Consider the following 25,610-nt stretch of genomic DNA (forward strand, 5'->3'; position numbering starts at 1 on the left):
GGAGGGGGTCGTCCGGGGATAGAAGAGCCCACCGCGGACCACTCGCCCGCACCCGCTCGGCTCCCTGCTTGGCGTTCGGGGCCGGGAAAGGGGCGCGCCCCCGCTCTCCCAGTCCCGGGATGGGACGCGCCTCCAGTCCAGCCGCAGCCTGGACCGTGAGTTCACCGCCGCCTGTGAGGGACAGTCGGTTGCCCAAGGTCGCCGGGGCCGGAGCCCGGGACAAGACCCCGGAGAGCAGGCAGCCAATCTCAGAGGTCGCTAGGAACCGCAAGGGCGGTAGCCTCAGGACGCGGGGCCTCGCCCAGGCTGGGCCGACATTGGGGCGGCTTCAGCACCTCGGAGAGCTCCCCGCGCCCGGGCCCAGCGCCTCTGCCGCCTGATTCGGCTCCAGCGCTTCTTCCTCCGAGAGCGCCCTTCCGGGGGGCCGCCGGGGTCGGACGCTCCCCACTGCGCCTGGGACCGAGGCCTGTAACCCCAAATTCTGATCGCAAACATTTGATTAACCTTAAGACGTCTGGTTTCTTCTCTCGGGGAAACAACTCAAGACCCTCCCCCGAGGGCCAGAGGTGGTGAGGGCGATTGCCGGGGCGGCGGTGGAGAGGCAGGAGCCTCTTGGCAGAGAAGGGGAGGGAACTCGAGTAGAAGCCAGCGCTGCGGGGCTCTTGGTGTGGGGTTCTCCGCGCTGAACCCGGAAGTGGGGGTCGGGTCCCCAGAGCTCGCGAGCGCGATGGCTGGGGTTGGCTGGAATTGGGAACTTCAGGGCTGGGGGTTGGTTGGCTAGAGTAGGAAGCCATCTTCTGTTGCTACATGAATGATTGGGTCTCCCAAGACCTCATAACTGGGGGTGAAAGAAGCACTACTGTTCTTGCCCTACTTCACAAATAAGGAAAGTTGGTTCATAAGACCCTAAGACGGCAGTCCTGCACTTGTTCCACTGCCACATCCCTCACAGGGCCCAGAAGAGTGTGGTACGCCTAGGAGGTGAGGGTTGTGGAGGAGGAAGGCAGATCCTTAAAACAGTCAGATGAGAAAACAAGCAAGGCCAAGGGCAGGAGGCTGCAGACACCAGACACACCTGACAGCTCTTCCAGAAGCTGGCAGGCAGTCACTTTAATTTCTCCACAATCCCTCTTATGAAGGGGCTTTTGACCTCCCTCAATCTCCCAACCCCAAGAACCCACGGTGGAACCCTGGAGAGCTGAATTGGGAACAAGGGGACATGGTGGTTTCTCTGCTCTGCTTTTGATGCCACTAGGTCAGCAGACAAGTAACAGAATTTCTCTGAACCTATTTCCTCACCTCCAAAAGGGGCTGTCCCTATCTTTGCCCTGGTGATGCCACAACCTTGTGATGTGTGAGGGGCCTGCAAAGGTTTCACCACCAGAGAGGCTCTGTTATTGGGCAAGGGCTTTCTAAGGAAAAGGACTGGTGTGGGGACAGGGAGGTGTTGACAAGGGCCTCCAATGGGGGGAGGGGAGGTTGGGGAGGGTGACTGGCACCATCCAGAGACAGCAGAGTCAAGGCCTGGCAGGTCCAAATTTGGACCATCTTGGCCAGGTGGTGGCTCACGCCCATAATCCCAGCACTTTGGGAGGCCGAGGCAGGCAGATCACTTAAGGTCAGGAGTTTGAGACCAGCCTGGCCAACATGGTGACACCTCATCTCTAGTAAAAATACAAACAAAATTAGCTGTGTGTCGTAGCACACACCCAGTAGTAATCCCAGCTACTCAGGAGGTTGAGGCACGAGAATTGCTTGAACCTGGGAGGCGGATGGTGCAGTGAGCCGAGATTGCACCACTGCACTCCAGCCTGTGCGACAGAATGAGACTGTCTCAAACAAACAAACAAAAAAAAACCCCAAAAAACAAATTTGGACCACTTCATCCCTAGGGGCCTTGCCATACCCTTTTCCCCAAAGCAACATAACAAGTCAGGGTTTCATTGTTTCTCCTACACCTTTTCTTCTTTCTGTAGAAATGACAGTGGCTGAGGTGTGTGCTCTGGAATCATACACTACCTGGATCAAACCCTCTGCCAGTTGTGTGCTCTGGGGGTAACAGCAGTAATGATCTCAGAGAGTTTTTGTGAGGATTGAGAGAGAACGCACATTGACTCCTGGCACGTGGTTTACATTAAACAAATCAACAAGACCCATTATCAGACCAAGGAATTATTCCTCCTACGGGTGGTGGGGAGAGGATGTGGGGCAGTGGGCTCCTTTTTCCTTCCATTCTTCAATGCTTAGCTCAAATCCTTTTTTTTTTTTAAGAGATAGGGTTGGCGGGGCGTGGTGGCTCATGCCTGTAATCCAGCACTTTGGGAGGCCGAGGCAGGCAGATCACCTGAGGTCGGGAGTTTGAGACCAGCCTGACCAACAGAGAAACCCTGTCTCTACTAAGAATACAAAATTAGCCACGTGTGGTGGCACATGCCTGTAATCCCAGCTACTAGGGAGGCTGAGGCAGGAGAATCACTTGAACCCGGGAGGTGGAGGTTGCAGTGAGCCAAGACTGTGCCATTGCACCCCAGTCTGGGTAACAAGAATGAAACTCCATCTAAAAAAAAAAAAAAAAAAGAGTCTCACTTTGTTGCCCAGGCTGGACTTGGACTCATGGGCTCAAGTGGTCCTCCTGCCTCAGCCTCCAAAGTACTTAGGGACTACAGGTGTCTAAATCCCACCTCTGAAAGGAAGCCTGCCCTAACCATTTGTGTGCTCTCTGGGCTTGAATGATTCCAGAGTACAGAACTAGAAGCAACTTTGAGGTTGTGTAGTACAAGCCCGCATCCTAACAAGGGAAAGTGAAGCCCAGAAAAGGCAAATGGCTTGCCCAAGGTCACACAGCTAAGTGATGTGTCTTTCAGTCCAGAGTCCACTGTTATACATAATTTTCTAGAAAATGAGTCTTCCTAAATCTTGCCATGGTTTTGTATTTCTTGCTTGCCAACTTATCTTTTGGTTTTGTCTCTGTTGGAGCAGAACCTGGAATTCTGCGTGCCCCATGGCATCAGGGACAGATTTGGGCACACAAAACAAACAAACACACAAACAAAAACCTCAAAAGTATGTGCTGCTGGCAAAAAGCCCTGGTACTGCTTGGATTTTCCATTATAGCTCTTGAAGACTTGGGGCAAATATCCTTTTCCCACTTGAGACGGAGTCTCGCTCTGTTGCCCAGGCTGGAGTGCAGTGGCATGATCTTGACTCACCACAACCTCTTCCTCCCAGGTTCAAGTGATTCTTGTGCCTCAGCCTCCCCAGTAGCTAGGATTACAGGCGCGAGCCACCACGCCCGGCTAATTTTTTTGTATTTTTATTAGAGACGGGGTTTCACCATGTTGGCCAGACTGGTCTCGAACTCCTGACCTCAAGTGATCCACCCGTCTTGGCCTCCCAAAGTGCTGGGATTACAGCTGTAAGCCACCACGCCTGGCCAGCTGGAAGCTTTCAAGCAGTCAAAACCCACGAATAGAGCAGGCCTTTCGGCCACTGCAGGGAAGACACAGTTAAGGAAGACCTTAACAGCTAGCAACTGGCACCTTGCCTGCAGATAGGACCAAGCCCCACCGCCTGCCTGGCAGGCTGGACACCTGCTGTGCATGATTTCCCAGGATTTGGGGGGGATCCAGCTTTCTGGCCAGTTACATCACTTCAGGCCTGTAGTCCTGGGTGGGAAGCTATTAGGATGAACAGCCTTCTGTCATTCCTTCCTACATACTCACCTGGCCACTGGAAGGTGGCCCCAGTCTGTAGCAGGCCTCAGGGAAGCAGGAAGTTGTGGCGTACAGAGAAGTGGTATGAAGTAGAGGCGGCAACCCTTACCTGACCAGCTCTGGTGAAGGGGTCAGATGGGTCCACTGCACCCCACTAGGAGAGCACCAGAAACGGTGCCGGGGGAACGTGGGCCTGGCCCAGTCAATGCCCCTCACTTCCCAATCCCCACCCCTCCCCCATCCTCCGTGGAAATGAGAGAGAGGAGCCTGGCGAGGGGCATGTCATCATTTTAATGATGTGATCTTTGGTGTTTCCCTCGTTAGCTGTAGACTATCCCCTCTCCTCCCACCACAATGTTTCTATGATGAGTTACAAACAGAAAGGAAATCACATTTTCATACTAAAAACAAAATGATCAGAGCCTTGATTTCTCCACTAGAAACTACACGTACAGTTAAGAGTCCACATGCAACACCTTAAATCACAGACTGAGACCTCACATTCTGACCTGGAGTCTCCTCCCCTTCCCCAGCCTTGGGCTAGCTTTGGCCTAGGCTCAGGTAATACTGACACCCACAGGCGCTGCTCTGAGGGCCTTGGGGGGAAGAGGAGACTGGTGGACAAGCCCTAGGGGCCGGCCAGCCTACACCCCCCACTCCTGAGTGAGGACCTGCCCACTGTCCCTTGACCCCATCCTGTATCAGGCAAGCAGGCTGCCCCTTACCCCACAGTAGTCCCCCATTAGTAAATGCCGAAGTCCCTGTCCTCAGGAATCTGGGAGCCTGGCCTGACCCCTGTTGGTTTCCGTGGGGTAAGACGAAGAGAGGCTGAAGCTCTGGAAGGCTCAGAGTTGGAGGTGGTTTCTGGGGGCCAGGCCATTCCTCCTGTTTCTGGGCTCCTGGTGGCTCTGCCCACCCAACAGGTGAACAGGGCCAAGCTGCCTCGCGGGCCTCTGTCCAGGATGATTGGCCCAGATCTGGAAGACTGTTCACTCTCTGGAGGCTCCCTGTCCAGGGCTGAGTCCCCTGAGCCCATGTTACTAGGAGAAAGTGGGGTGTCTGGCAGAGATACCCACTTGCTCCTCCATTCACATTAAGCCCACAGTGTGGCTCTCCTGGGCTCTATATCCTCGAAGGTTCTAGTTCCCCGAGGCAGGCCTTGCCCATTCGACTGTCTCGTGCCCACTGACTGACCTCTCCACCCCGACCCTCCTCCTCCTGTTCCCTGATGCAGCCAGCAGCTCTTCCGCACATCCAGTTCCCAGTCAGCTGTGAGGTCCGGTTTCTGCTTGGCGGTTCGAGGGGAGGCACCAGTGCAATGTTTGTCTCTACCTGTTCCGTGGTTCTCCCCTAGGGCCTGCAGAGTGCCCCCTGCTGCTGCCACCATCCGGAAGGTGGTTGTTGTTGGTCAAGTCGCAGTGGAGGGTTGGTCCCTCAGCGCTGGGAAGGGAAACAGGAACAGGGACAGGGGAGGAGGAGGGCAGGGGTGGTGGGGTTGGCTCCTGCCCAGGGGTACCAGGCTGGTCCCAGGAAGCTGTCCGGGGGCTTAGGCCTCGTTCTGCCAGTTGCCCGGGCTCTGGGAGCAGTCCCCGAGAGGTGGAGGGCTGGGGTGAGGAGGTGCGGGCGGCACCAGGTTCAGTGCCCGTCTGAGAGCTGCGGTGAATGCGGTGGCTGACGATGATGTTGTTGCCGAAGCCGCCCATGGAAGCCATGGTGGTGCTCTGCTCCCGCTGCACCACGGCCGTCATGCCGCCCTCTGCCATCAGCCTCTGGATCCTGCTGAGCGCATCTTCTCCACTGACACCATACTCTGATCCCTCACCTGGCAGGTACAAAGCAGGAGAGAGAGCGAATTGGCTGCTGGTCTGGGCTTCTGAGGCAGGTGGGCAGCCACTGGTAGCAGCTGGGGGATTCTTGGCTAAACGCAGGATAGAGAAAGACTCCCTCCATCACTGAAAACCAATCCGAGTCTTGAAAGCTAGACAAAATCCCCAAAATGATCACAATCCATACTTCTGTTTTCCTGGTGGGGAAACTGAGGCCTAGAATGGCCAGTTAAGAGGCAGCACTGGCCCAGAATGCAGCAGGTTGGCCTCAGTGAGCTCTCTCAGTACCAGTGGCATCTTAGCGTACAAGGAGGCAGGTTCAGACAGCTGGCTTTGTCTGCCTGCTCCCTGCTGTGGAAACTCGGCAGACCTAGGGCTGGGCTGGGGTGTGCCACCCTTTCTCTGGAAAGAGAGTAAGTACCTTATGGGTGTGGCCGAAAGGGAGACAGTCTGCTCTGCTTCATTACAACGCTGTCTTCCTTCAGCAAAGTTCTGTGTTACCTCCTCAAAGCCCCTGAGGAAGCTGATAGTTTTTATTTTTATATTGATTGATTGATTGATGGAGTCTCACTCTGTTGCCCAGGCTGGAGTGCAGTGGTGCTATCTCTGCTCACTGCAAGCTCCGCCTCCTGGGTCCATGCCATTCTCCTGCCTCACCTTCCCAAGTAACTACAGGTGCCCGCCACCATGCCGGGCTAATTTTTACATTTTTAGTAGAGACGGGGTTTCACCATGTTAATCAGGATGGTCTCGATCTCCTGACCTCGTGATCCTCCTGCCTCAGCCTCCCAAAGTGTTGGGATTACAGGTATGAGCCACCGCGCCTGGCCTATTTTTTTTTTTTTTTGAGATAGAGTCTTGCTCTGTCGCCCAGGCTGGAGTGCAGTGGCGTGATCTTGGCTCACTGCAACCTCCACCTCCTGGGTTCAAGCAATTCTTCTGCCTCAGCCTCCCCAGTAGCTGGGATTACAGGCATGCACTGCCATACCTAGCTAAGTTTTGTATTTTTAGTAGACAGCATTTCTCCACGTTGGCCAGGCTGATTTCGAACTCCTGACCTCAGGTGATCCACCTTCCTCGGCCTCCCAAAGTGCTAGGATTACAGGTGTGAGCCACTGTGCCCGGCCATATTTATTTATTTTTTTGAAATGGAGTTTTGTTCTTGTCGCCCAGGCTGGAGTGCAATGATGCGATCTCAGCTCACTGCAACCTCCACCTCCCAGGTTCAAGCCATTCTTCTGCCTCGGCCTCCGAGTAGCTGGGATTACAGGTGCCCGCCACCACGCCCAGCTAATTTTCATATTTTTAGTAGAGACGGGGTTTCGCCATGTTAGCCAAGCCAGTCTCAAACTCCTGACCTCAGGTAATCAGCCCGCCTCAGCCTCCCAAAGGGTTGGGATTACAGGAGTGAGCCACTGCACCCAGCCTTTATTTGTTTTTTGAGATGGAGTTTTGCTCTTGTCACTCAGGCTGGAGTGCAGTGGCACAACCTTGGCTCACTGCAACCTCCGCCTCCCAGGTTCAAGCAATTCTCCTGCTTCAGCCTCCTGAGTAGCTAGGATTACAGGCTCACACCACATCTGGCTAATTTTTTGTATTTTTAGTAGAGACAGGGTTCCACCATGTTGGCCAGGCTGCTCTCAACCTCCTGACTTCAGGCGATCTGCCCACCTAGGCCTCCCAAAGTGTTGGGATTACAGGCGTGAGCCACCGCGCCTGGTCAGAAGCTGAGAGTTTTAACTGTTCCCTGTAAGGGCTGTTTCCTTCTCTTCTTTCCCTCTACCCCCTAGTCTTCACAAGCTATTCCCCAGTTACTGTTCTTCTGGGGCTCAATGCCTGATGCCGTATTTCCGTGGAGAGAGTGAACTGACCAGCACAGGCCCCAGGCTTCAAAATGCAGGTCTGGGGAGGGAAAGCAGCATCTGTCCACCACCCCCTCTCCAGAAAGGCCCGAGCATTCACTTGTGTGGGAACAGAAAAGACTTCGACTCAAATCTCAGCTCTGTCATTTGCTTGCTGGGTGACCTTGAAAAAATCCCTACCGTCTACCTTGCACAGTGCTAGAGAGAGAAAAGGAGCGAACACACAGCCCAGGTACTTGGTCAACAGTGCCTGTTGTGACTAACTTGGGGTCTGCAGCAGTGGAGCTCTGTCCCTGTGGGACCTCCCTTCCAGCCTTCTGCTCAGCTCTTGGTAGGGTGAGAATCAGGCTAAGACCGTGGGCAACTATGATCAAGGCTCCCAGGCTGCAAGGGATGACTCCACTGAACTGATTTGTCTCCATCAGCTACTGTTTCGGATTTTGCAGTTTTGGGGGTTTTGATGGTGAGTTTTCTTTCTTTTTGGGGTACTTGCCACCAGCTATTTTTATGAGACTTTCTTTGCTCCCCTAACCCCATCCATTCCCTTCTCTCTGCCTGCCTCATTAGAGTTGGATTTCCAGGCCAGCTGGTTTCACAGCTTGGTGGCATCTAAGGCCCAAAGAGATCGCTCACCCTTCTTGTTAGTACTTGGCAGCCTCATGCTTCTAGTTCTTTCTACAGGGTTTTTTTGAGACCAGGTCTCGCTAGGTCACCTAAACTGGAGTGCAACGGTACCAACACCGCTCACTGCAGCTTAAGCCTGTCGGGTGCAAGTGATCCACCCACCTCAGCCTCCTGAGTAGCTGGGAGTACAGGCATGCACCACCACACCTGGCTAATTTGTTGTAATTTTTATAGAGCCAGGGTTTTCCATGTTGCCCAGGCTGGTCTTGAACTCCTGGGCTCAAGCAATCCTCCTGCCTTGGCCTGCCAAAGTACTGGGATTACATGGGTGAGTCACTGCACCCGGCCCCAGTCTTAGACGATCTTCCTCAGCATTATGTTCTCTGTTGCTTTTCTGGAGATCCCCTGATAAAGCGCTGCCCTCCATCCCTCAAGGTGGCTGCCCTTCCCCACTTCCTCCTGGGACGCCTGTCTCTAGCTCCCAGGGCAGAAGGAGAGAAAACCTGAAGGGCTCTCAGAGTTCTGGGTCAACCCTATCTTCAGGGTTTAAAGCCTTCTAACAGTGGGGCAGAGGGTAAAGGGAAAAAGGTCAACCTACAGCCTTGGTGCTCACAGAGATTCTACCCTGGGAGTCAAGGGCTGCCTGGGGAGGCGGGGCCCTCCCCATGCCCATTGTAGCCCCATTGCTTTCTAAGAACTCTGTGCACTGAAGCCCTCACAGCATGATCTGGGGCGTGCCGTGGCTGGCCTGAGGCCTGCTGGCACTGGAGTGCACTGTGCCGGGCGCTGTGCCTGGTGAACTCTCAGCTCTTTTCTTTTCTTTTTGAGACAGTCTCGCTCTGTCGCCCAGACTGGAATGCAGTGGCATGATCTCAGCTCACTGCAACCTCCACTTCCCGGGTTCAAGCAATTCTCCTGCCTCCTGAGTAGCTGGGACTACAGGCATGTGCCACCATACCCGGCTAATTTTTGTATTTTTAGTAGAGACAGTGTTTCACCATGCCAGCCAGGCTGGTATCAAACTCCTGACCTTGTGATCCCCCCACCTGGACCCCAAAGTGCTGGGATTACAGGCGTGAGCCACCACGTCCAGCTCAGCTCTTTTCAAGTAGATTACCAGGGGCAAAACAGGCTGCCTTGGGGCCCTATGGGTGCTGCTGCAGCCAAGCCCCCAGAGAGCCCCGGATGGGCTTTCCCAGGCTCTGGGGGAGGCCCTGCTGCTGGCACTCAAGTCTGAGCCCACTGCTTGCTTGCCTGTGGCTCCAGGCCTGGCCACCCCTCTCTATGGCTGTGACTGTGTCCTAACTGGGCTTCTTGCTACCAGTCTCCTCTCTTTCTATCCAGTCTCCACACTGTTGCCATTACCATCCTAATTCAGCTCTGATGAATTGAGCTCTTGTTAAGTCTGTACCCTGTTTAAAACCCAGAAGCTGCAAAAGCCCTCACAGTAGTCAAAACTCTTTAGCTTGACATTTGAGGGCTCTCTGGCCAGGCCCTTATCACGCTGCAGACCGTCCTGCCCTGACCCCACATTCCTGCAGGTACCCGGCAGCCCTGCTCCCTGGCTGCACAGGTGGGCATACACTGTGCACACTGTGCCATGCTCTTGTCTCGTCTCCTCTGCCACCCAGTTCTCTCTGGTCCCCCAGCTGGAAGGGGCTGCTCCTTCTCTGGGGCCTCATAGTGCTTCACACCTCCCCATGGCTGTGACATCTTTCTTCTGGCCTATAAGTTCCTGAAGGTCTTGGACTCAAGTTGTATTCACTTTTAAGTCAAGTCTAACACGTGGGTTTACACAGGGCGTGTATTTGTCAAATACGTGTATGGATGAATAAAAGGGCTCCCAGGCTCCTCACAGGGGCTCCAGACTTAAGGATGCTTGGAAAACTGGTCTTGTAACTGCCTCACTGCAGGAGAAGCATTTATTTTATTTTGTTTTTTTGAGACGGAGCCTCGCTCTGTTGCCCAGGCTGGAGTGCAGTGGCGAGATCTCGGCTCACTACAACCTCCACCTCCCAGGTTCAAGCAATTCTCCTGCCTCAGCCTCACAAGTAGCTGGGATTACAGGCATGCACCACCACGCCTAGCTAATTTTTTTTTGTATTTTTAGTAGAGATGGGGTTTCACCATGTTGGCCAGGCTGGTCTCAAACTTCTGACCTTGTGATCCGCCTGCCTCAGCCTCCCAAAGTGCTGGGATTACAGATACGAGCCACTGGAGAAGCCTTTATATGTCTAGTTCTCTCTGGACTTGCTCTCTGAGGGAAGAGACACAACGGATTCATCTCAATGTAATTCCCTCCACAGTGCCCTTGAATTCATGATGCCTAACACAATACCAGACACAAAGTAAGTGCTCAAAAAAGAATGAATGGAAGATTTAAAAATGTACAAACAAATGGCTCCCCCAGGGCTGGATGTGGACAACTTCAGCCTACAGAACTATGAGCTGTGCTTCCCTCCTGGGAACTCCAAGCCAAGGCTAAGAGCAACTGAGGGCAGCTGGTACATTCTTCAAGAGAAAAAACACCAGGGCTACAGGGAAATGGCAGTCACAGTCAGGGATCCAGGCACCGTGGCAGACAGGGGGTTAATTCTGCGGTCTTCTCTGTAGCAAAAGCATCTGTTTTTGTCTTTGAAAATAGGAAATTGATTTAGAGTTCACATGAGGTCTCTTCCTTGGCAAGTCCTAAGGTGCACTCTAGAATTCTGCAGAGGCCAGGGTAGAATCAACAAGTTCCCACCATGCCCTGCAACCATATTTAATTCTAGAGGTTTCATTGCCAGAAGAGAAGAGCGAACTGAGGCTCAGAGAGTCATAGGAGGAGCTGCCCTTCCTGACCTCTGGGAGTACTGGTCTTCCAGCCCCTCCCTCTTCACATCTGCTTTTTCCTGGCCCAGGGCCCAGGCTACTGCTGCTGGTCTACCTACCATCTTCACCAGACAAAACAGAGGCTCAGATGACCTTTGCTACGGGTCAGAGGCACAGCCATGGTGCTCTCCAAATAGTGGGGCACAGCCATGCTCGGAGGCAGGGCCCTGCCTCAGCTCAGCTCAACTCATTCATTCCATGCTTGCCCTGAATGCCCACTGCAAGCTAGGGAGGCACTGTATCAGTGCTGGAAGCCAATGGTGAGCCCAGGAAATGCTTCCCTCCCTTTTCGAGCTACCCTCTTGGCCAGCAGGGTAGGAAAGCTTGCTGTAGGGTCAAATTCTGGGAGAAATCACTCTTATTAAAGTCGAGGCCGGGCGCGGTGGCTCAAGCCTGTAATCCCAGCACTTTGGGAGGCCGAGACGGGCGGATCACAAGGTCAGGAGATCGAGACCATCCTGGCTAACACGGTGAAACCCCGTCTCTACTAAAAAAAAATACAAAAAGCTAGCCGGGCGAGGTGGCGGGCGCCTGTAGTCCCAGCTACTCGGGAGGCTGAGGCAGGAGAATGGCATCAACCCCGGAGGCGGAGCTTGCAGTGAGCTGAGATCCGGCCACTGCACTCCAGCCCGGGCGACAGAGCAAGACTCCGTCTCAAAAATAAAATAAAATAAAATAAAGTCGAACATGCACAAAAGCTGACGCGTGCAAATACCCCTGTGGAGGGCTCCTCCTGGAAGGCCTGGAAAGAGCGGAATGGATTTCAACGAAATTTTTGTAGAACAAGAAAATTAGAAGTAGCCTAGGAGCCCTTTGGTGCTGACAGAAAAAGGCCAAGGGGAGTGGGTGGGGGCAGGCCACAGAACAGCAATTACTACAAGCAGAGCAGGCTTCCCACATTAATAAATCTGGGTGGCTGAGTGCGGCGGCACACACCTATAATCCCAGCACTTTGGGAGGCTGAGGTGGGAGGATCGCTGGAGCCCAGGAGTTCGAGACCAGCCTGGGCAACATGGTGAAACCCTGCCTCTACAACAAACAAACAAAACAAAATTAGCCAAGTGTGGTGGCATGTGCCAGGAGGCTGAGGTGGGGAGGATCCCTTGAGCCCAGGAGGTCGAGGCTGCACTGAGCCGTGTTTGTGTCACTGTACTCCAGCCTGGATGGAAGAGCGAGATCTTGTCTCAAAAAATAATAAAAAAAAAAAAAAACCAAAATAAATCTTGGTGCCTGTATAGGTGTGAGTGCAGGTGGGATCTCCCTTCTAGCCCAGCCCAGAACAGCTGAACTCCCTGACCAGAGGATTTGGTTATCCATGTTCTTGCAGCTCTGGTTTTGTCTACACAAAACCTGCCAGCTGCCTCTGCATGGTGAAATCTGGGCCCAAAGACAGCCCTGATCCCTGGGCTCCCCTGAAGAGTCTGACAGCAGAATAGTGGTATGAGTGACTCAGAGCAAGGTTCCTTGCCCTAGGAGGGACAAGGCTGGACACTGACACCCATCCATCAAGTGTTCATACCTTCTGACCCACACCTCCCCTGCCCTGACTGGTTTCTGAAAGGGGTATGGTGTGTGGAACAGCTGAGGGTGCAGAGTCTAGGCAGAGCATGCAGGGATGCAGGCAGGCAGAAGCAGCCAGCTGCCCGGTCTCACTCTGCCTGCTGCTCCTGCTGACCAGAGCCTCAGCTTAGCTGGGGCCATCCTCTACCACCCACTCTACTTTACAGAAGGAGGGGATAGTGGGGCAAGGAACCAGGTCCTGCCTCCTAAAACCAGGGAAAAGAGCTCCTTCCCTCTGCCCCACCCTCTGCCCCATCCCCCAAAAAGAATGAAAGGAACTTATAATTGACTAAAAGCCAGAAATGGGCTGCATGCTAACCAAGAAAACAGCAGAGAATTCTCTGGGAGGTGAAACACTAGCAGACATACTTCTGAAGGTGGCAGCTCCTGCTCCCAGAGCCCCAGCACGTCATCTTCAGCCCCAGTAACCTGCCCTCCCCACTCATCCAGCCTCAGTTCTCCACATGCACCAGACATGCCATGAACACAAATTACTGGTCCTTTATGCAGTAACATGTCTTTGAACTTGGTGCCATTGCATGTGCTGAGACATATCTCCAGGAATGTTTCCCCACCACCCAACTTCACCTGACTCCTACTCATCCTTGAAGACTACGCTCAGGGCCACCTCCTGAGCCTGGACTCTCCCCTAAGCCCCACAAGCTGGACATAGCCCCTCCTCCTCTGTGCTCCAGAGGTCCTCATCACATTAAAACAATTATCAGTTTAGGCGTCCATCTCCCTCTCTAGACTGTGAGCTCCCCACGGAAGGACAGAGAGGCCTATTTGTCTTCACAGCCCAAGTAGCTGATATATGGTAAAAGCTCAGTGAAATCAAATCAGAAGGGGCTGCCTAGCTGGGTGCAGTGCTTCATGCCTGTAATTCCAGCACTTTGGGAAGCCAAGAAGGGAGGCTTGCTTGAAGCTAGGAGTTCAAGACCAGCCAGGGCGACACGGTGAGACCCTTTCTCTAAAAAAAATAATGATTAAAAAAAAAATAGCCGGGCATGGTGGCACACACCTGTAGTCCCAGCTAGTCAGTAGGCTGAGGCAGGAAGATCGCTTGAGCCTAGGAGTTCAGGACTGCAGTGAGCCAAGATGGCGCCACTGTACTCCAGCCTGAGCAACAGAGTGCGGTGGCTCACGCCTGTAATCCCAGCACTTTGGGAGGCTGAGGTAGGCGTATTACTTGAGGTCAGGAGTTCAAGACCAGCCTGGCCAACATGGCGAAACGCCGTTTCCACTAAAAAATACAAAAATTAGTTGGGAGTGGTGGTGGGCGCCTGTAATCCCAGCTACTCGGGAGGCTGAGGCAGAGAAAAGCACTTGAACCTGGGAGGCAGAGGTTGCAGTAGGCTGAGATTGCACCACTGCACTCTCAAAAAATAAGAGTGGCACGGTGGCTCAGGCCTTTAATCCCAGCACTCTGGGAGGCCTAGGCGGGCACATCACAAGGTCAGGAGTTCGAGACCAGCCTGGACAACATGGTGAAACCCTGTCTCTACTAAAAATACAGAAATTAGCCGGGCATGGTGGCACATGCCTGTAATCCCAGCTACTCGGGAGGCTGAGGCAGGAGAATCACTTGAACTCGGGAAGCAGAGGCTGCAGTGAGCTGAGATCGCAGAGGCTGCAGTGAGCCGAGATCACACCACTGCATTCTAGCTTAGGTGACAGAGCTCGACTCTGTCTCAAGAAAAATATAAATAAATAAAAATAAAAAGAAGGAGCTGCCTTCTTTTGGCCCCTCTCTCCAAACCCCTCCCACTGTCAGGGTTTACTGGGAGCTCTGAGAGGTCTGCCTCCTACCGAGAGAGAGGGCTGGCCTGCTGGCTCCATTGGAGAAGCCTGTGCTGGTTCCCTTTTGCCTGGCCCTCAGGCTTCCTGGAATAGTCCTAATGGACTCCGGAGCAGCTCAGAGTCCATAGAAACCTGCAAAAAAGGGCCTGAAGATGGCAGAAGGAGCCTTCCACCACCTCCTCCTAGAGGCTCACAGTCAAGGTTGGCTGCTTCAGCCAGCACCACCTAAAGGTCATGGCCCCAGTGAGGGGCTTCCACCTAGCACAGATGCAGGAGGTAGGCTGTGCTACAGACCAAAGAGGGACTTCACTTTGAAAATTCTCAGTTCATGGCATCGAGAGCGACCATGCAAGACCCTGGTTCATGGCATCGAGAGTGACCATGCAAGACCCTGAGGGGCACTGCGGTGTAGAAAGCCGTTCCCTGGGGTGACAGGTATGTTTGTTATTCTTTGCCTGACATGCACCATGGCTTTTCCTCCCATGGTCTCTTCTGGGCAAATGGCTCAACACAGACTTAGAAAATGTGTCTGTTTGGAGGCTGCTTTGTTTGGAGCGACGACCAGCAAGGGGGCTGGGGGTAGGTGGTGAGGATAGCAACTGAGTGAGAACAGCCTGTTTAACACAGCTGCTGACGGACTCCTAAGTGGCTCGAGCTCTGCTGCTGGGAAGTGCTAATTGGTTTTTAAAAGTGTGAGGCTGGCACAGAGAGTCAGGGCCGAGTGTGGCAGAGCCACACCTGAAATAGGTGAGAGGAAGGGGCTGATGTTATGCCAGGCTGCAGCCAAAATGGCAGCGAGCCCCAGGTGTGACAGGAGTGCGAGAGGTCCTCCCATGGGGCAGTCCCAAATCTGCCACACTGGTAGGGGGACGACAAGCTAGGCTGTGGTTTGGCCCCAGAAGCTAAGGCCTGGGGTGCACTTCTCTGGAATGGCAGCTTGCAGGAGCGAGTCTCCCTTTAACCCTTTCAATCCAGGCTTTCTGTGCTCTCTCTTTGGGAAAAAGAGCCTGGGTCCTCACATTTTAGAGGAGAGGGAGGTCAGCGTACTTGGTGGGAGCTGAGGTGAGCTGCAAGAGTGACCCAGCTCAGGGAAACCACGTCACTGTTGAGGAGGCTCTTAATGCCACCAGGTAGGCATCACCCAGACATGGGAGGGGGTATGTATCCTGAGTGGGAAGTGACACTCACACGGTCTTAGAGTCCCTCTCCCACCCACTCCAGCACCACATGGTTCCTACCTTCACCAGGACCTGAGGCGGCTGTCCCTGGCTCCGGCACCTCCCTCTCCGTCTGTGTTTCGGCATTCTGCAGCTGAAGGGCCAGAGTCTGGGTGCCCTGAGATGTCACTGAGGTGGTTGGGTTCCGGGGCTGCAGCCCAATGGCATTCATCAGCCCCATGTCTCTGTCTGTCCTCCATGTGGCTCTGCTGGTTCTAGGGAGAGAAAAACAGACTGAAGTCAGGTGGGGCTTGGGACAGCGCCCCACACAGCACTCTGCTAGCTCTGTGCCAATCCTCAGGGCAGTCTGGGCCAGGCCCTGCTGGCTAAGAGAAGCCCTGTGCTCCTGCAACTGCCTCTTGATGGTGGTTAACTTGTCTGTGTCCATTCTCTCCCAAGGTCAGTCTATACCCTGGGACAATGAAAGGCCACAGAAACATCCAATCTTGCAACCCTGGCTCAGTCATGCCCTTCAACAACAGGCCCCTGTCGGGGAGTGGGGAGGAGCTGTAGAGATGGCTGATATGAAAAGACACTAATGAAATTCAGGAGGCCAGCAGCTGAGATCATGGGATGAAGAGTGAGCACTGGAAGAAGGTCCTTTCTCTCTTTAGCTTTACCTTCCTTCCAACTGTATGCTCAGGAGATTCCACTTTGAATTCTTGAATTTCCAAGAGAACTGAGAGCTCCACTTTGGAGGGAAAGAACTGTAACTCTTTTTTTTTTTTTTTGGTGAGACAGTCTCACCCTGTCACCCAGGTTGGAGTGCAGTGGCACAATCTCAGCTCACTGCAACCTCCACCTCCCGGGTTCAGGTGACTCTCCTGCCTCAGCCTCCCAAGTAGCTAGGATTATAGGCACACAAAACCATGCTCGGCTAATTTTTTGTATTTTTAGTAGAGAGGGATTTCACCATGTTGGCCAGGATGGTCTGGATCTCCTGACCTCGTGATCTGCCTGCCTCAGCCTCCCAAAGTGCTGGGATTGATTACAGGCGTGAGCCACTGCGCCCATCCAGGACTGGAACTCCTGGACAGGCTGTTCTGGGATCCTCCTTCCAGGGCCTTCTGAAAACAGACCCTTGCAGGTAGGGAGCACAGGCTGTCCTACAAGGAAGGTTCTGGCCAATGCTAGCATCCCCCTTCCTTGGACATGTCCCAGGCACTGCCCTGGAACAGCTGGAGCTGGCAGCAGAGGCAGCCCAGGGCTTTTGAGACTATCACCAGACACTCATATTTCTAGCTGCTTCTGGGACTATTCCTCCAGCTATGCTCAGCAATTCCTAGGGGAAGTAGCAATTGCTTTGGGTTTATCAACAACCCAGCACTTTGTTCCAGTCTTCATTAGTGAATTAAGTGATGAAAGGATCAGTACCAGATTTCTAATGGGTGCCTCAAGAGGATTTGTCCCTGGGCTACAGCCCTGGGCAGCTTGGTCCCTGAGGTCCTAGTCATCTGGAAGAGCCTGGGCCATGGAGCAGACTTCATGGGGCGGCATCCTTCTTCAGGCCCTATCTTCTCTCCTCACCCCAAGTATGCCCAGGCACCATGGCCAGGATGGGAGAGGGTGAGGGGGTGGTTCTACAGCAAGACTCTGAGAGCAGAGCTTTTGTTCTCTTTCTTAGCCATACAACACTTTTCTTAAATGAAACTGTACACAAAAGATCAAGGAGGCGCTGCTCTGGTTGAGGAGGGACCCAGAGCCCTAGAGGACGCTGAAGGCACTACTTAAGAGCTCATCAAAAGCAGGAGGAAGGGACGGGCCTCCAGCCAGCTGCTCCCTGCCTACTTCCCAAACATACCCAGGCCGCTCGCTGCTCCTGCTGTTGGAATGGACAGTGAAGACCGTCTCGTTCAGCTGGTCCCAGTAGTACTCAACACCAGAGTTTAAGGCCCTAAAAATCAGTTGGGAAGGGTGTAGAAGAAGGTGAAAGGCATTAGAGAGGAAAGGATAAGAGCTCCTAAAACTCCTGGCTTTGTGGACTGTGGCTGCCCATCCTTTCTCTCTCCTGGGGCTGAGCTGAGACCAAGACCAGAGCTGTGGTTTCATCAGGATGCTCAGTGCTGGGGCAATTCAGACAAATCTCTAATAGCCTAAATGGCTGGAATGGTGGGTTTAGCTTCTCCTTTCCCCCTGACTAGCCTAACTGGCTCCTCCTTGGAGCTAAGAGACAGCTAAAAAATAGCAACAACAGATACAGGCAGTGGGTCCTGAGTATTCTTCAGACACAGAGAAAGGAACTAAGATGGCAAATGTGAGGCCCACTGGAGAGATATAGTGCCATGGACAGCTCTGCCCAATGGGCATGCCTAGTCTTTAGAAGAGAGACCTTGGCCGGGTGCTGGTGGCTCACGCCTATAATCCCAGCACTTTGGGAGGCCGAGGCGGGCAGATCACGAGGTCAAGAGATCAAAACCATCCTGGCCAACTCTGTGAAACCCCATCTCTAAAAATATAAAAATTAGCTGGGCATGGTGGCACACGCCTATAGTATCAGCTACTCGGGAGGCTGAGGGAGGAGAATCGCTTGAACCAGGAGAGAGAGGTTGCAGTGAGCTGAGATTGCGCCACTGTACTCCAGCCTGGGTGACAATGTGAGACTCTGTCTCAAAAAAAAAAAAAAAGAAAGAAAAAGAAAAAGAAAAGCAGAGGCCTCAGGAACAAAGACAGTGCAGGCTCTTGCCCCTGGGGTAGCCTGAGCTATTTAACCTAGAGGCCTAGATCACCCTCCTTTAACAACAGAACTTACCTCCATAAAGAGCAAACATCCCCAGGTAAGTGGATTATAGGATGCTGGGAGGCGCTTCCTTCCTAAACATGGGTGTTGGCTAGGACAGAGACCCGGTAGGGCCTGGATGATGAGGGACTGTATTCCAGGAGGTCCCAGGAGGCTGTACTGCCTCAGGTAAAAGGCAACAAAACCAGACACTGAGCCTCCAAATCTGCCTTTTCTTCTGAGATGGAGTCTCACTCTGATGCCCAGGCTAGAGTGCAGTGGCATGATCTCAGTTCACTGCAACCTCTGCCTCCTGGATTCAAGCGATTCTCCTGCCTCAGCCTCCCGAGCAGCTGAGATTACAGGTGTGTGCTACTATGCCCAGCTAATTTTTATACTTTTAGTAGAGACGGGGTTTCACCATGTTGGCCAGGCTGGTGTCAAACTCCTGACCTCAAGTGATCTGCTCACCTTGGCCCCCTAAAGTGCTAGGATTACAGGCGTGAGCAACTGTGCCCAGCCCAAATCGGTCTTTTTAAAATTTTAAAAATTAAAAAAAATTTTTTCAGATGGGGTCTCATTATGTTGCCCAGGCTTATCTTGAACTCCTGGGCTCAAATGATCTTCCCACCTCGGCCTCCCAAAGTGCTGGGATTACAGGCGTGAGCCACCACGCCTGGCCCAAATCTGTCTTTAGTGGGTAACTATGATTAGGCTTTACCTGCGAGAATACTACTTGCTTCTTTGAAGGGAAAGAGCCACAGCCAAACAAAAGTACTCTTCCTTTCACTGCCCTGTAGTAAACCTCTCCCAGGCTCCAGGGGCCTGTCAGGCTGTAGAGTTGGTGTAATTCCAAAGGCCACCTCTTTAAAAAGCAGTACAGTTGTCCATTGGTATCTTTAGGGAATTGGTTCCAAGACCCCCTGTGGATACCAAAATCTATGCACGCTCAAGTCCCTACTACACAACCTATCCATATCCTTTTGTATACTTAAAATCATCTCTAGATTACTTGCACTAATACAATGTAAATTATGCAGACAGTTATTATACTGTATTGTCTATTTGTATTCCTTTCGTTTTTGAGACAGGATCTCACTCTGTTGCCCAGTCTGAAGTGCAGTGGTGTGATCATGGCTCACTATAGCCCTAACTTCCCTGGGCTCAAGTGATTCTCCTACCTCAGCCTCCTGAGTAGCTGGTATTACAGGCGTGCCTCACCACGACTGGCTAATTTTTTTTTTGTTTTTTGTTTTGTAGAGACAGGGTTTCACCATGTTGCCCAGGCTGGTCTCAAATTTCTGGGCTAAAAAATCTGCCTACCTCAGCCTCCCAAAGTACTGGGATCATAGGTGTGAGCCACCATTCCCAGCCTAATTGTACTGTTAATTTTTACTGTTTTATTTTCTCCAAAAATATTTTTGATTTATGGCTTGTTGAATCCATAAATGTGGAATTTGCAGATACCAAGGGCCAACTGTTTATCCTTCCTCTTCTACACAGCCATTTTTGTGGGGTTTGGGGATTGTCTGAGAACCAGATGGGCATCAGAGCGCAAAGGTGAGAAAAGGTTACCTTACATTATGGAAGAGGTAAATGGTCAGAAGTAATGGAAGAGGCCTCCAAAAACAAACTCATCACTGTGTTTGGTGAGCAAATCCTGCCTGTATTAGATACTATGTGAAGCTGGCTGCCAGGAAGACTGATTTACAAACTTGTCAAGATGTACTGACAGGTTGCAATACCACATGGGTCTCCACCAAATCCCTCTTCTGGAATTCTTGCTAGCCAGGGCTGGTTAGTGACAACAAACTGTTCACATCAGACCTACAACAAACCACGTACTTCCTGACCTGGAACGTTCCTTCCTATCTCAGAAAAGAGGCCACAAGAAGGCCTGCTGTCTGAGCTGAGACTATCAGCATAATGCTGGTGGCCAAAAGGTCCCCTCGAATGCTTTCCATCCAGGCAGCAGCACAGAGCATCCTCGGCTCAGGGCTGTGACCTTGGCTATTGATTGAAGAGGTCCACTGCCAACAGAACAGGGCCATACTTCCTGTCTCAGATGTGTTGCTCCACTATGCCTCCCCATCCCAATCCTTTCTGCTCCCCAAACACAGGTCTAATTCTAAGCCAGGATTTGCTTTACTTTCTGTGGTCAGAGAGCTAGACTACAATGAGCTCATGGATTTGGTTTCAATTCTAGGCACTGTACCAAGGATAGAGTTAGAGACGCCCTCTCTGGCTACTGAAACTCTTAGCTTGCTTTTTTTTTTTTTTTCTGAGATGGAGTTTCACTCTTGTTGCCCAGGCTGGAGTGCAATGGTGTGATCTCAGCTCACCACAACCTCTGCCTCCCGGGTTCGAGCGATTCTCCTGCCTCAGCCTCCTGAGTAGCTGGGATTACAGGCATCCGCCACCGTGCCTGGCTAATTTTTGTATTTTTAGTAGAGACGGGGTTTCACCATGTTGGCCAGGCTGGTCTCGAACTCCTGACCTCAGGTGATCCTCCCACCTCGGCCTCCCAAAATGCCGGGATTACAGGCGCTCATGAGCCACCGTGCCCAGCCTGAAACTCTTAGCTTTCAATACCCACTGTCACTGACTGTGAGCTAAAGAATGATCCCAACATGTCCTGTTGTCTTCTTGGGTCTCAGTGAGGGTGAATGAGTCACTGTTTGCTCTGGGTTCCTCCTGGGAGCTAGACAAACACACGAAGGGAGGAGGAAGGCTGGGAAGTCCAATCAGGGCCAGCCTTTCCAGCGTGCTTCCACCTCACACCTGGCTTCCTCCACAGCATCTGGAAGCTGTGCTTCTGGGCCTGGCTCCACCACTTCCTCATGCTGAGACCTTCCAGGGCTCCCTGAACAGACCCGAGCTCTCTCAGTGGTCACGATGCTCTCTCCACAGAACTTCTGGCTCTGAACTTCCCACCTTCTAGGGACCATTCCCTTCAATAACATTCTTCTTTCATCTATCAGTGACATGGCTGCAGAGGATCAGACCAAAGATGCCTGGTGTCTCTGCAGCACGGGAAAGAGCTAGCACCTGGCTCTTAGAGCCTTGCCTGAAAGATGTGGTTTCCACAGCAATTTTGGCTCCCTTTTGATTCGGAGGCATGCTTTCCCCTCCCTGGGTGATGATACTTGACTCTAATTACCATGATTACAGAAGGGACAGAGCTGGGGCCTTGTCAGGAGCCCCACAGTTGGCCAACAGGCCAGATGCCCATAGTCTCAGCCCACCTCTCTTCTGCCCTGAGTTCCCTGATTCTGTCCTTTAAGCTGACTCTGAGAAGCAGGGGACTTTCTGCCAGCACCTCCCCCTGCCCCATTTGTAGGGCTGGTTTATGAGGCCGGAAGTAAGGAAGCACTCCCTCATATCAACCTGGCACCTCACACCCCCCATGGTTATCAGTGGGGGTGCTGGCTGGCTGGCAGGCAGCCAGAGGCACAGCAGCAGCTTGGACAAAGTGCAGGTAGGGGAGCAGAGGAGGAGGGGGCACCTCACTGCTAGGAAGGGCGGGGTGATTGCGTTATCAGCCCCTGGGATGGCTTTGTAGAGGGGCTGACTGGCCAGTTGTTTGTCTTCTTGCCTGTCCTAAGAATTCCTTCTTTTGGAGAGATGAGGATTTTTGAAGGCCTTAGTCTACTGCCAAGTGGGGTTTTAGTACCACCAAGAGATGCCCAAGGAACTTGTTCCTCTGTCTTTGTGCTTGGAGAGAGTGCTGAGGCGAAGACAATGGAGGAGAAATCAAGAGCAGTATTGAGAGCACAAAATGGGGTGCAGCTGCCTGTGCCTGGGACAAAGGCAGAGAGCCACCTGTTTCGGAGGGAGGGCTGCAATCTTGGCCCAGATGGCTGGCTGGATCCTGTGCCCTTGGGAATGGGTGTGCCAGGGAGCTGTATCACCCAGGGATAGGCAGCTGCCTATGAGAAACACAAGAACCCTGAGCTCCTACTTCCCTATTTGTTCTCCTCATTTGAGACGGGAGACGACTCATCCGTAGACTGCTCAAAAGACATGAACGTGCTCACTGATCCCCTCATTCCCCTGCATCCATGCTGACCTGCTGAAATGTCTCAACACGATCTAAAGCTCCATTCTTCACCTGAGGTCTTAAAGAGTTACAAAAGTATGTGTGCGTTCTTGTGGCATATTTTTCTGTGGAAGACAGTACATTGCTTGCGTCAGAATTTTAAAGGGGTTTTTGAGTGAAAAGGGCTCTGGATAGGAAAGTGAGGAATTCTAGTTCCGTCATCAATCTGTTAGGAGGCCTCAGAGGAGTTTTAACTTCCCTAGGTGTCTACTGCTCACACACAGTCTTCCTTGCCTAAGCCTGGAAGAACTTCAGTCATGTCCATATCCAGTTTATACAGTACCCTTACATTTTGGGCCCTAAGGCTTTGGGCCCTAAACCTGACCCAAGAAGTCAGGACAAACAGTACCCCAAAAAAATGGGCTAAACTAGTTTTCTCTTAGTCCAACACAACTTGGTCTGTGACGGGACACTGTTCAATGTGTCCAATGCTAATGCCTTGTTACTCAGGGAAGAGGCTTGAGTTCCTGGTGGGTAAGAGAGTTCCCCAGGCAGCCCAAGATGGCTTAGGTCAGCTGAGACTCTGGGATGCTGGAGACAACACATGGGGAGAAAAGAGAAAACAGAAGCCAAAGTCAGCTTCATGTTTGGCTGAGGTGACTGTGACTGACACAAAGTAGGTAGGCTGGGGTTTCAGACATAAAAACCTCTGTGAGGCCACAACAAATTGGGTGTAGATTATTTTTGCAAGGGAGAGGACTAGAAATTTGGCTGGGACAAAAGTTAGTGGTGGAAGCCATAGACAAAACAACACTCCTGAGGAAAGAGGTCTCGGAGAAACAGGGAAAGAAAGACTTGTAACTGAGGTGTAAGTAAGAGTAGAATCATAGTCCAGAATTCTGTGCCAGTTTTGGAAAAGATGCTTATTAGATTCCTCTTATGAACTGTTAAGAAAAGAGGTAAGACAATCAGTGTCATGTGCTTTGGGGAAAAGGAGTATTTCAGGACAGATCCTGGGACTACGGACAGGCCAGAGAAAGGGCAGAAGCTGAGAGACCCAAGGAGATAATGAACATGCTCTCTGGACGCTTTGGAGATGGTGAAAGATGTTCTCTGGAGCAAGTGGCTTGCAACACAAAACATTCTTGCAGCTCCAAGCGCAGCCTGACCAGGCTAGGCTTAGACAGTAGTCTGTCTTTGGGAGGGGCTCAAAAAATTCAAAATGGAATGCAAGAGCTGCCCTAAGAACCAGGTTTCCTTTCTCCTGGGCCACTGAGCTAACTCAGCTGATAAGGACCCAATCAGCAGTTCCCTACCAGGCCACAGGAGCTGACCCAAGTACATCCTTTAGGAGAAACTATCAAGGGTCCCATCAAAACGCAACACAGACACTTCCCACTTCTGATAACCAGAGACCCTGCTGGAACTGTCACACCACACTCTGTGATCTGCAGAACACTCTGGGAAAAGACTGTGCACCAGGTGGAGGTCAACATGAGGACAGCCTGGAGGCAGAAGTGGCATTTAGTTGACTGGAACCTTGCAGCGTCCCACGCAGCAATCAGCCTGATCTGCAGTGAAGCAGAGCTTCACACTCTCCACCTGGTTGGGGCTGGAAACTGATGACAGACCCGGCTGACCCCCAGTGTCTCTAGTGAATGAATGCCTGGAGAAACCCTGACCTCCATAAAGCCAGAGGAAGGGGAAGGGGTGTCATCAGGACTCCAGACACAAATCCCCTCCTACTCCCTACTTCAAGACCAGATAATAATTGCTTTGACTATAAATTGAGCTTTTCTTTTCTTTTTCTTTCTTTCTTTCTTTTTTTGAGACGGAGTCTCACTCTGTCGCTAGGTTGGAGTGCAATGGCATGATCTCAGCTCACTGCAACCTCTGCCTCCCAGGTTCAAGCGATTCCCCTGCCTCAGCCTCCCGAGTAGCTGGGACTTACAGGCACATGCCACCATGCCCGGCTAACTTTGTATTTTAGTAGAGACGGGGTTTCACCATGTTGACCAGGATGGTCTCAATCTCCTGAGCTGGTGATGTGCCCGCCTCAGCCTATCAAAGTGCTGGGATTACAGGCGTGAGCCACCGTGCCCAGCCCCAAATTGAGCTTTTCAGTCTGCTTTCACTAGTATAAGCTAGAGCTCCAAGCAGAAAGGAAAACACACAAGACAGAATCCAGCTATTAGAGATCAGTGGCTTAACCATTTAGGGTTTCAACAATACCTATTTCCAATACTTTTTAAGTTAAAGTCTATGGCATTTACTCAAATCCAAGACCAACTGTTGAATTTTTCTAACAGGGTTTAAAAAAGAATCTTTGATATCTATGCTTTTGACTGCAGAGAAACTTTAGTCTAGGAAACCAGAGAACAAGGGAAAACAAAGACAAAAAACTACTCCCTTTAGATTCAAGAAAACACGGTCACTAAATCAGTCTCTGGATGAAATGTGAAATGGGGAGCTAATCCTACCAGCCCCTGTGGGAAGAGGGCCCTTTAAGGAGTGGCGCTGAGAATGAGGCAGGCTCTAGATGGATTGACATTTCCCATCTAAAAAGACCCAGTTGGTGAATACTGATTACCCCAGTCCTCGGCCCCAATGATCCCTCAACTCCCACACTTTAAGCCACTTACTCTGGTCGGCAGATCACCAGGTCTCCTTTGTTAGTACCATAAGCCAGGCCAAGCCCTGGCTCAGGCAGCCAACGGGCAGAGTTGATACTGACATGTCTCCGCTGGTCGGCAGGCATCGGGTAAAGGACGTTGAAAACTCTCTAGGTAGAGGAAAAGAGGGGAAAAAAGAGAATGGGAGGAGAAGCAATTTGTTACCAAGAATAACAAAATCCAGGGAGAAACAAATTACAGGGAGGAAAGGAGGTAGTGAGGCTGGGAACAGGATGACTCTTTTTTTTTTCCACATATATATATTTTTTATTATTATACTTTAAGTTCTAGGGTATATGTGCACAATGTGCAGGTTTGTTACGTATGTATACATGTGCCATGTTGGTTTGCTGCACCTATTAACTCGTCATTTACATTAGGTATATCCCCTAATGCTATCGCTTCCCCGTCCCCCTACCCCACGACAGGCCCTGGTGTGTGATGTTCCCCTTCCTGTGTCCAAGTGATCTAATTGTTCAATTCCTACCTATGAGTGAGAACATGAGGTGTTTGGTTTTCGAACAGGATGACTCTTAACTCATGCCTGAGAACTTGGGGCAGCAGGAGAGATGGCATTCTCTCATTTGTGGGGAGAGGTAGGTCTCTTTTAAGAAATACTAGGGGCCGGGCGCGGTGGCTCAAGCCTGTAATCCCAGCACTTTGGGAGGCCGAGATGGGCGGATCACGAGGTCAGGAGATCGAGACCATCC

General features: G+C 52.0%; 1 protein-coding gene across 1 annotated transcript in view; it reads right to left on the reverse strand.

Moving 5' to 3' along the window:
- Positions 1-4,605: 4,605 nt before the first annotated feature.
- AMBRA1 (autophagy/beclin-1 regulator 1) overlaps positions 4,606-25,610 on the reverse strand; it is a 203,115-nt gene continuing 182,110 nt past the window's right edge. The window contains exons 16-19 of the mRNA XM_011963313.1: positions 24,871-25,010; positions 17,275-17,367; positions 15,495-15,688; positions 4,606-5,535 (exon numbers count right to left, since the gene is read on the reverse strand). Of these exons, the coding sequence (XP_011818703.1) occupies positions 5,042-5,535; positions 15,495-15,688; positions 17,275-17,367; positions 24,871-25,010 (921 nt within the window). The 3' untranslated portion in view covers positions 4,606-5,041. The remainder of the gene's footprint in view (positions 5,536-15,494; positions 15,689-17,274; positions 17,368-24,870; positions 25,011-25,610) is intronic.

This window comes from Colobus angolensis, unplaced genomic scaffold, assembly GCF_000951035.1.
Source record: "Colobus angolensis palliatus isolate OR3802 unplaced genomic scaffold, Cang.pa_1.0 Scaffold61, whole genome shotgun sequence".
NCBI lineage: Eukaryota > Metazoa > Chordata > Mammalia > Primates > Cercopithecidae > Colobus > Colobus angolensis.